The 11756-nt window shown below is 40.9% G+C and overlaps 1 protein-coding gene across 3 annotated transcripts in view; it reads left to right on the forward strand.

Moving 5' to 3' along the window:
* Positions 1-8335, forward strand: part of pam (peptidylglycine alpha-amidating monooxygenase) — a 121696-nt gene extending 113361 nt beyond the window's left edge. For all 3 annotated transcript variants that reach the window (XM_067258741.1, XM_067258742.1, XM_067258740.1), the window contains one exon: positions 7428-8335. In XM_067258741.1, the coding sequence (XP_067114842.1) occupies positions 7428-7612 (185 nt within the window). In that variant the 3' untranslated portion in view covers positions 7613-8335. The remainder of the gene's footprint in view (positions 1-7427) is intronic.
* The last annotated feature ends 3421 nt before the right edge of the window (positions 8336-11756 follow it).

The following is an 11756-nucleotide window of genomic DNA, read 5'->3' on the forward strand; positions in this document are numbered from 1 at the left end:
TTAAGAAGACATGATTAGGAACCTGGATGAGTCCTAAGAGTCTGTTCCTACAGCATAATTGTCCCACTCCCTTATAAAAACACCATCTGCTTAGGTGAAGGAGCCAGACTGCAATTAACAGACTTCTTTCTTGACCCCTGGAGCCAAGTTCACCAGCTGGGCGTACGCCAGGGTGTAACTCTACGTCCGACTTAGAACTGAAAGTTCCGACTTACTTAAAGTTACGACTAGTGCACCAGTTAGACTTAAGCCCTTTATGTGCTGCACCTGGGTGTACATTTTACACCTAGTGGGGAGCAGGCGTAAGTTGGAAAATTGGACTAATATCCATGGTACTTATAATGTACAACAGTTTGATCGCACATGCAGCGCATCTTGTTTATAGGCAACATATGGAAAGGGCATTAAGGCGAGAAAAAGTCGTCCGTGATCGCACAAATCAATTAATTTTATTGGTGATCGATTTCCAAGGTGATTGTTTCTGCTTGTTTGTGTTGATTAGTTGATTGGTTATTATTAAATTTCCCCGTGAGCACGCTTCTATTCTGAGTAAACAACTCTAGAAGTTTTCTAATTTCTCTATCAGTAAAATGTATTTTCCTTTTCTTTTTTTTCTTTTTTTAATCATGGCTTGTTTTGAAGGGAGATAGGCTAGCTAAGTGCACTTAAATGTGTTGCTTGGCAACGATCGACGCTTTCGCGTTTTCACAAGGACGCGCATCTTTAAACCAGGCGTAGCTACGACCGTGGTCTGTCAAGCTTGGTGCACTCGGTGTAAATTCAAATCACAAAGTCGGACATAGCTAAGACCAATGTAGGAGTTAAAACCAACTTTTTTACGCCCAGCTGGTGCACTCGGCTCCTGGAGCTCACCTCTAAAGTGATGGACAGATGGACAGAACAGGTTGAGGGAGAGATTCACTCCTGCATTCCTTCCCTGAGGGGAATTTTCCCTTGGTATGAGTCCAGTTTGTTCTCCGTCAGACAACACAGCACAATTAATTGTCATGCAGAGATGCAGAGATCGCCATCTGCTGGTGAATAAAATTCAAAAATAACTGTTAATTTTTGCATAGCAGTGATAGATTTGGGTTCATTTTACAAGGAATCCAAGCCATCCAGAAAGTGAGATTAAAGTGATTTAAGATGAGAGAAAACACACACTTCAAAGCAAAGCTATGCAGCTCATGGAGGGAGACCTGTCAAAAGTTACTCTGGTTTCAAGCACATTCGCAGGCCGTTATCATTTACCCTCAAACACATGAAGATAACCAATTGAGACATGGCTTTGAATTCCTATTCAGGCATCTTCTGTTCTCTTCTTTCCTCCTTCTGTCTTCCTTGCTCCATATACAAAACAGTTATCACAAGCTCCCCTCCAAATTCCTAGAACATTGAATCAGCTATCAGAATCAGCAATGCAGGTGATCAATAGTTAATAATAGGGGTGTAACAATATATCGTGGAACAATATATCGCAATACAAAATTGTTACAATATGTATCATAGAGTTATGGCAATATTTTTACAATACAACGGCTGTTTGATCCTATTGGTTGAGCTACTAGCACGCGACCTACTCTGCACCTGTGTCATGCATGCATTCATTGCATTCACAGAAATGTAGTTAACTAAATTGTATGTACAACAAAAAAAAGTAAATTTCAGTTTAATTTAAAATGTTGTTCAAAATATCGTGATACGTATTGTATTGTACACCCAGTATCATGAGCTGAGTATATTGAATCATGAGCTGAGTGTATCGTTACGCCGCTAGTTAATAATATTAGAATTCCTCAAACCCAACTTCCGGTTTGGGCCATGCGGGAGTAAGCCGCACGAGAGGAGAGCTTACGGCCTAACTTGCTTATAACTTTCCTTAAAATTGTTTTTAACGCCGTAGAACGGTAATAACACGACAAATGTATAGTCTTAACCTAACCTAATTAACCACGAACATATAATGAGCAGCTCTAGACACAAACAGTCGACGTCGTGGACCACCATTGCTACAAAGCTAGCTAATATGGCCTCCTTCGCTAACGAACGCTCCTCCATGAACGACGATGGAATCTCCATGTCCCAGCTGGTGGAAGAGTTGTCCAAGCAACGTGCCAGTTTAAGAGACGGCATTTCCATTCTCATTCAGGAATCTGTTGGCCCTTTGCAAACTTCCATGAATGCTATCAAAGAGACTGTGAACTTTCAAAGCCGGAATCCCTAGCAGGGGAGAATTTTGAAAAGATATTCGCAGCAGACGCAGCCATCAAGTCTCTGCAGACACAGAATACAAAGCTCCTGGACCGCATTGAGGACGTAGAAAACCGCTCTCACAGATCTATTTGAGAATTGTCAACGTTCCAGAAGACAGTGAAGGGGGCGAGGATCCTGTAGCATTTATGTCAAAGATGCTGATGGAGATTATGGGCAGTGAGGTTTTTGACTCTGCCCCGACTCTGGAGAGGTCGCATAGAGTGGGCAAAAGGCCGGAGCATACTGGAAGGTCGCCTCGGCCGTTTGTTGTATGTTTCCAACGGTTCCAGGAAAAGGAACGAGTGCTGCGATGGGCTAGACAACATGAGCTGAAGTACAAGAATTCTACCTTGAGAGTGTACCCAGATTTCAGCGTCAGTCTATCAAGGAATTTGATATTCATCAGAATTCAACGACGTCAAACAAGCACTTTACAATAAGGGAATAAAGTTCCAGCTACTTTATCCAGCATGCCTGCGAGTCTCTTTCGGAGGAAGTACGCTTAAATTCGACACACCGGAGGAAGCCAAGGCGTTCTACGATCAACAGGTGGTTGTTCGAAAGTGACCCAACAGACTGGCGACCCAACTCGGCTTTGAACTTGTTACGAAGTGGCTAGGTGGCTGGCTTGGCTGACAGATAGCGGCTAGTTCACCACCGTTAACGGTTTCAGACTGAGATGTGCTTGAGGAGGCGTGATGTCGTCTCCAACTGATAATGGCAGTATAGAAGTACTAACATGATCATTTTGAGGTAAATCTGTATTATACCCGGCCTATGTGCATCCTCTTTCGATCACGAAATTGAGTTTGTTTGTTTGGGGTTATTCTAAACTATGACTCATGTACTAACGGTGGTGGCTACAGTAGCTGGTTATGTTATAGCTACAGGTATAAGGTCTAGCAATACATTCACATTACCTAAATGTTAAACGTTACTATCGCTACTCAAGTTTACTGTCAGAATAGTCTGTGAGGATGTGGCAAGTGTCAGACGCCGATATTGATTATTTTAAAAAGGTTTGAAGTTTAACTTTTAGATGGTCAAAGGCTCTCCCGTAAGTTAACGGTTTATATAGGAAAGATGCATCCCCGGAATATTCAAGATTTAGAGGGGGACCAGCGCTCTGTCTATGTTCTAGAGGCAGACATTGGATTTTTTATTTATTTTAATGTCGTTTTCAATGTTGGGATGGGTTTACTGATTGACACAACAGACTTTTGTGTATTCTGTGTTAAAAGGGGTTTGTATACTGCCGAAAGGGATTTCTGTTCATTTTGTTTGATTATTATTTCTGAGGAGTTGTTGACGCTCAGTCACCTTACTGCTATGGGGTGCACACTCCACCCCCTCCCCCTTTTCCCTTTCATAGTGCATAGCTGATGGCACAAATTATAGTAGGGCAGACATGAGTATGTCATCCACCCGATGTATAAGTTGGAATGTTAAGGGCATGAATGGGCCGATTAAAAGAGCACAAATATTTTCCCAATTGAAAAAATTAAATGTAGGAGTAGCATTTTTACAAGAAACTCACTTAACCATAGCGGATCAATTTAGGCTCAGAAAAAATTGGGTTGAACAGACTTTCCATTCTACCTTTAACACCAAGGCACAAGGAGCAGCAATATTGGTCCATAAAAATATATTGTTTACACCTTCCAAAATGATCTCCGATCCTCAAGGACGGTTTATAATAGTGTCAGGTTCCCTCTTTAACACCCCAGTCGTACTTATCAGTGTATATGCCCCTAATTGGGATGATGTTGGCTTCATTAACAAACTCACCTCCCTGATTCCAAATCTAAATTCACATAAGCTCATTCTTGCTGGGGATTTGAATACTGTGACTGACCCAAGTATGGATCTCTCCAATCCTAAAACTTTAACACGCTCTAAAATGTCCCAGGCTCTTTGTGATTTCATGGATCAAACTGACTGTGTTGACCCATGGAGGTTATTCTACCCACATAAAAAAGAGTTTTCTTTCTTTTCACACGTTCATCATACATACAGTAGAATAGATTATGGTTTTATTGACAAAACACTCCTTCCTTCTGTAAAGAGAGTAGAGTATACCGCTAGAGTATACCGCCATAGTGGAATCAGACCATGCACCAGTGATTCTTGACCTTGTTTTCTCTCAAAATTTGAAACAGCGCAATAACTGGAGACTGAACACAGCTTTACTGGCAGACAAACAGTTTTGTGAATTTGTATCTAAAGCAATTGATGAGTTTTTGTTATTTAACAGATCAGACTTAATATCACCATCTACTTTATGGGAGACACTGAAAGTTATGTCATACTCCATATCACGTAAAAAAAGCAGGACAACAGAGGGAGCAAAAACTTCTTAACTTCTTAAACTTCTTAACTTCTTAACTCTTAAGACAAATAGACCACCAGTATTCCACAGCCCCAACTCCGGAACTATTTAAAAGCAGAATCACTCTAAAAACCCCGTATGATTTACTATCAACACAAAAATCCAAGAGACACCTCCTGTGGTCAAGAGGGCACTATTATTAGCATGGAGAAAAAGCAGGTCGCTTGTTGGCTTACCAACTGAAATGCAGATCAGCGTCTTGTATGATCCCACAGATTCACATTGCCTCACAGTTAACGATAGATCCGGTAGAAATAAACAATGCTTTTAAAGCATTCTACTCAGACCTGTATACATCTGAATTTCCACAGGATACATCAAACATGATACAGTTTTTCAATGATTTAGATATTCCTAAGATAGATAAAACCAAGTCTGCTAAAACTGACTTGGACAAACCCTTGCAACTACAAGAAATCTCTGACTCCATCCAGAAAATGCAAAATGGTAAAACCCCAGGACCAGACGGCTATCCTGTGGAATTTTACAAGAAATTCTCATCTCAGCTAGCTCCCATTCTCCTTGAAATGTTCAATCATTCATTGAGTCAATCAAACCTACCACAGAGCCTAACAGAAGCATCTATTTCTCTTATTTTAAAACCCGGTAAGGACCTGCTTAAGTGTGGGTCGTATCGGCCGATTTCTCTTCTAAACACAGATGTAAAAATATTAGCTAAACTCCTAGCCTCAAGATTGGATATTGTAATGCCCCAAATAATCTCAATGGACCAAACTGGATTCATGAAGGACCGCCACTCTTTCACAAATATTCGTAAACTTTTGAACTTGGTGCATTCCCCAGCGTCCGGGGAGACTCCAGAAGTGGTTGTCTCCCTGGATGCAGAGAAGGCATTCAACAGAATCGAGTGGGGTTATCTGTTCGCCGTATTAGAAAGATTTGGCTTTGGTTCTAATTTTATCTCCTGTATCCGCCTGTTAAATACTTCCCCAAAAGCATCAGTGATAACTAACAAACGGGCTTCCAAACTTTTCCCTCTGTCAAGGGGTACCAGACAGGGCTGTCCCCTCAGCCCAATTCTGTTTGCATTAGCCCCTGTCAATTAAGATAAGAACATCACATGTCATATATGGGCTTCGCAGGATGGGAATTGAACATAGACTTTCTCTATATGCAGATGACTTATTGCTTTATATATCAGATCCAGTGTTATGTGTCCCTAATATTGTGGAAATGTTACGTATATTTGGTATTTTCTCTGGTTACAAGTTCAACCTGTCTAAAAGTGAATGCTTTCCACTCAATAATTAGGCTCTTCAGATTTCAGTGAACCGAGTGGTGCCAAGTTTAAGCAAGCTCCTGCATATCAACATCTCTCTCCGCTCTGATTACAGCAACGTTACATTTCCCACCATCACAGTATGCTTCAAATCTTGTAGTACAGTCTACCCTCAAAATACGGGCACAATTTAGACAACACTTCAAACTTCTGGACTTTTCTATGTGTATCCCTATTTCCAATAACCACCTCTTTCCTGCAGCCAGATTGGATCATACCTTTGCTTTAAATGAAGCATTTGACACAAATGTGAGTCTGAATGCAGAACTGGCCATTTTTGGTGTACAGTGATCCCTCGCCACTTCGCGGTTCACTTATCGCGGATTCGCTATTTCGCGGATTTTCATAATGCATTTTTTTTTTTTTTGGTGCATTGTGCTCTGCATTCTGATTCGCTAAAAACTCACTCCCGCTTCTTGTATCAAAACATGCTACGAATTGTGCTATCATTTTGTCGTCTCGTGCAGTTATGTGTACGTACATAAAACAGCTTGGCAAATTTACATTAAGTTGGCCAAATTATCTTGTAATTTCGAACATCTCCTAAACCCATAATGTCGATGAAACGGCCTACACGTGAGTCACTGTATTTGTATACATGTAATAGTTGCTAATTGTAAAAAAAAAAAAAAAATCTATTTCGCGGATTTCACTTATCGCGGGTCATTTTCGGAACGTAACCCCCGCGATAAACGAGGGATTACAGTATTGGTAAGTGAGGTCTTACTGTCCGCTGATAAGAAAAACGCATTTGCTTTTGCCTCTCTGTTGGCTCGTAGAACGATAGTTCTGGAGTGGAAATCTCCTCGACCACCGACTGCGTAAGTTTGGCTTACTGACCTGATGCTATTCCTGAAATTAGAAAAAATTAAATATTCCTCTAGAGGATCAACTGAAAAGTTCCATAACATTTGGGATCTGTTGCTGTTGTACTTTGAGAGGCTTAGCACTCTCCCCCCAGATGGTATAATGCCTTAACAACTCTTCCCAGTACGCACAGCTGCGTTGTCAGATGCCCGATGTGAGCTTTACTTAGTGGGAATTGCTCCCTCTCTCAACCTAATCCCCCCCCCCTTTTTTTTTAAACATTATTGTTATTTGTATCTATTATTATTATTATATATATATGTATAATACTTCTATTTTTTTTACCTTTTTGGTGTCGGCAGTATGTGGGTGTTGTGTGTGGGATGGGATTGTTTCTCATAAGAAAAAAGTATTCAAGACTGTACCTACATGAAACGTTCTGTACTGTCTTATCTTTCTTGAATAAAAAACATGGTTAAATAAGAATTCCTCAAACCCCACAAAGATAATAGAAAGGTGCATTCAGAAGCACAGAGAATTAAGAGCACAATCATAACCTTAAACAGAGACATTTTAACACCATTTGTATTTTTTGTTTTGTCCCAGACATTTATATGAAATGTTTGCGCTTCCATCCATGCAGCAGGTTGGGATAACTTTAATGTGTTTGTCTTACAGGCAAAGCAGCTGGCAGTCTGAACCTGGGCAACTTCTTTGCCACTCACAAGGGCTACAGCAGGCAAGGCTTTGACCGCCTCAGCACAGAGGGCAGCGACCAGGAGAAGGATGATGAGGACGCCACCGACTCAGAGAACGAGGAGTACTCTGCCCCACCTCCGCCCGTCCCTTCTTCCACCTCCTAAGACCCCTTGGTGTCTTCTAAACTAATACCTGCCCTTGCACCCGCACACTGACTAACTCTCTCCGCTCACGCTCCCAGGCTGTACTTTAATTGTATATGTAACAGTTTTGTGTTGGCTGCCAATCTTTTTTTAATTTATTTGTGCAGAAACATACTACTTTCCCAAGTATATCGTGCAACTGTCATTATTTATACATGTAAGTTATCTGGACCAGATTTGAGTTGAGAGTACTGTTAGAAATCAGAAAGGTTATATAGAATATAATTTTAACAGGAGACAAGAAAGCAAGAATACGTTTTATTTTTATAATGATTTTTTCTGATAGGAGAAAGTTTTCATCCAAATACCTAATCAGCTAAATGTAATTCAGTTTTTATCGTTTTAGGATTTTATACTTTGGTTCACAATATTTAAATTCCACTTTTATCTGTACATTTGTGCCTTTTTAATTATGTACTTTGCCTTTCTGCAGCACCAATTATTACAAACGTGCCACATAATGGAAAGAGCTGCTGCTGGTGTCACATGTACGTTTCATTGTATCGCATTCAATTGAAAGGAAAAAAATATTATTATCCTGTATATCTAAAGCTGTATTTATGAGATTTTACAATCAGATGTGAGCTGTGTCTGATATTTATTGTGACATACTGAGGTTTTATTGCAAGAATACTATTTTCAGTAATAATGTTATTTGTGTAATAAAGTGTCTGCAAAGCGACATTCTCCTCATCTTCTTTGAAACACTTATGAAACTGGGCTGCGTTTCCCGATAACGATGGATCGTAGCTTTCTACGTGCAAAATAACGAACCATCGTTATTTCTTACGTGCTACGATGGCTTCGGGAAACGGCCCGTAAAACTAAGATCCATCGTACGATGGATTCTACGATCAACTTTAGGCCGCAATATGCTTCTCCGACTCCGTTTACAGATGGGCGGGCTTACGGATACGGACGGATAGCGTTTAAGGTTCTCCGTAGGCTGTGGGTGCTGAAATTAATTCACCGCCAGAACAGTAGGTGGTGCAACGTTTTTTTGTAAGTCGTCGTCGAGTGTTTATTTACCTAGGTTATCGAGAAGTCGGAGCAAATTTACAAAATAGCCATTTCATCAATAAAATACGCAACTACACTGCCCATTTCTCGTCACATTTTAATTCAGATGCTGATTTACATGTACTGTTTAGCTGAAATATGAATTGTAAAAACTTACACAATCCTTTGACCGCAATGGCGGTCAAAGGATTCTGTTCGTCCTGTTTATCACGGCAACTCCGCCCCTGACACAAGCGGTTCTTAAATACTGACTAATCACAGCCAAGGGGGTATCCGTAACTATCCGAAATTACGACGGATAGTTAGAAAATTCAGAAAAAAGGTGCAAGTCAAGCTCTCCGAGGGCTCTCGGAGTGCTCGGAGATGGTGTTCCCCGTAGAGGAGGGCTTTCCCATGTGTCCTTTTTTTGGAAAACGGAGAAGCATATGTCGGCCTTCAGGCTTACGATGCTTTCGGGAAACGCAGCCCTGGGCGGTAGTGCTCCTATTGCCCTCATTTAGGTCATGTAGAAAAATATGAGTAAATTTTTTCGTCTTTTTCAAGCTGTAGTCTTAGGATGAAATGTTTTAACTGCCTGGTCTCTAGTAGACAGGAAGTTTAGAGTTATCTTATATCAATGGCAGCTATTTTCATGAATAGACGACAGACCAACCCGCTTTGCACCCGATACAGTAGGAATCTGTCGATTTTCTTCACAGAAAAAAAAAAATCCCCCATTTGAATCAAGTAGTAGGGCACCTCCTGACCTACTAGTAGTTTAGAAGGTTGGAATTACTCAATTTGTCTAATGATATGCTAAGCCGTGTGTGTTAATAATGAGCCACCCTGGACCTTAAACAAGCAGAAGGGCAGTAGTTTACAATCGCCCCTTTCATATAGTGATCCCAGAGGCCATATAAAAACCTATTCTCATTCGCAAGTCGTCAAATACCGACGCTTTGTCACGGCCCTAGGCGTCGGATGCGGACGCACAGGGTATCCTTTGGCGTCAGTATGAGATGTCTTGGGGTTTCAACTAACTCCTATGTAAACCCATCCGCGGCAATATTGGACGCTTTGAACACCATTCCCATTGGATAAAGGAAGGGTGGGATGCCGTTGTATACGGAAGATTTTTCTTATATCGAATATTTTTCAACCACAAAACACGAAAGTCTCCTTGATAATTCCACAATAATATGGGTTAATGTTATGTCCATCCAGTTTTTAGAAATTCTGCATCGATTCTGAAAAAAAAAAAAAAAGTTTGCATATAGCGGAAAATCTTCAGTCACCATCGCTAGACGATTTATGTATTTATTAAATAGGATTTCTTTGTATATATTCATACTTGTACACTGTTGATATGAATAATTTTAAGCTAAAAATGAACGTGAACCTGACTGGAAGGGGAAGAAAAGTCTTACTAGCTTATTATAATTATAACATTTTCTGTTTTAATCTTGCGCTTCATGCATGTACTGTACAGTATCGGAGAGAGATTAGTTGTAGTAAGCAGATAATTAATAGTTTAAACACATTTCTCTGTCAGTCTGTTTTCAGAATCAGAAAGGGTTATAATCGCCATGAAAGTTTGCACAGACAAGGAATTTAATTTGGCAGGAAGGTGCATACATTCAACAGTAAATCTTAAATAAGTGTTGTAAGTTTAAACAAGTCTAACTATACTATACAAAAGGTGCAAAGTCTAATTAACTAATACTAACTAATACTAAGGGGACAGGTATGTAAAATAAAATAGGGAGAGGATAGTGCCCAGGAAGCCGAAGGACTCCACAGTGTTGACTGGGGAGTCGCACAGGGTGATGGGGGTGAATGGGGCTGTATTCTTTCTGAAGTCCACAACCATCTCCACTGTCTTAAGAGCATTCAGCTCTAGGTTGTTCTGGCTACACCAGGTTGTCAGCTTCCCACCTATAATCAGACTCGTCCCCACCAGAGATGAGCCCAATGACGGTGGTGTCGTCCGTCAAACTCCTGAAGTTTGCGGAGGTGCAGTTGTTGGTGTACAGGGAGAAGAGCAGAGGAGAAAAGACGCAGCCCTGAGGAGATCTGGTGCTGATGGACCGGGAGTCAGAGACTTGTGTTCCCAGCTTAACGTATTGCTTCCTGTCAGACAGGAAGTCTGTGATCCACCTGCAGGTGGAATCAGGCACATTCAGCTGGGAGAGCTTGTCCTGAAGCAGGGCGGGGATGATGGTGTTTGGTCTATAACTATGGCTTGAGTGCATAAAACATTCCTTTAATAAGACTGTTCCACAATACATTTACATTTAGCAGACGCTCTTATCCAGAGCGACTTACAGTAAGTACAGGGACATTCCCCCGAGGCAAGTAGGGTGAAGTTCCTTGCCCAAGGACACAACGTCAGTTGGCATGACCGGGAATCGAACTGGCAACCTTCGGATTACTAGCCCGACTCCCTCACCGCTCAGCCAACTGACTCCCTCCAATATATCATATAATGTAGTCACAGCTCACATATTGACAGCTCACATATTTATGGTGTATAGGGCTGTCCCCACTCAGTCGACTAGTCGATTTTCTGGTCGATATGCTCTTGGTCGACTAAGATTTGTTTAGTCGAGCTGCAGTATGGCAGTGTGAGATCTGATTCCCGCTTGTGTCATCATTGCTGAATTAACAAAATGTTCTACAGAAATTGTAGATTATATTATTTAAGACAAATAAAGCAACTCTAAAAATATATAATTTAAAAGAAAAGGTGTGACTGTTTTCCCTTTCGTTAATCGGCGCTTTGTTTTGTTTTGGTATTTTGCACACGGCACAAGCATAATTGGCTGCCGAACTACAAACTCTGCCATAGCCTACTTTGTCGGTGTTATTAGTCAAAATGGCAAATAAATCTGTGGTATGGCAGCAATTCATTAAAGTACATTTACAAAGTACCGGGTGACTCGAAAAACGTTGAATGCAAACTCTGCCAACAACGGTTTATTTTTCATAGTTCTACGTCGAATATGATGTAGCCTACCACCTGAAAAACGTAAGTTGGCCTAGCCCTACTTCGCTCATGCTAACGCGCTGGGTTGAAAAATGAATATGCCTATTATAAGAATCACAT

This window comes from Osmerus mordax, chromosome 20, assembly GCF_038355195.1.
Source record: "Osmerus mordax isolate fOsmMor3 chromosome 20, fOsmMor3.pri, whole genome shotgun sequence".
NCBI lineage: Eukaryota > Metazoa > Chordata > Actinopteri > Osmeriformes > Osmeridae > Osmerus > Osmerus mordax.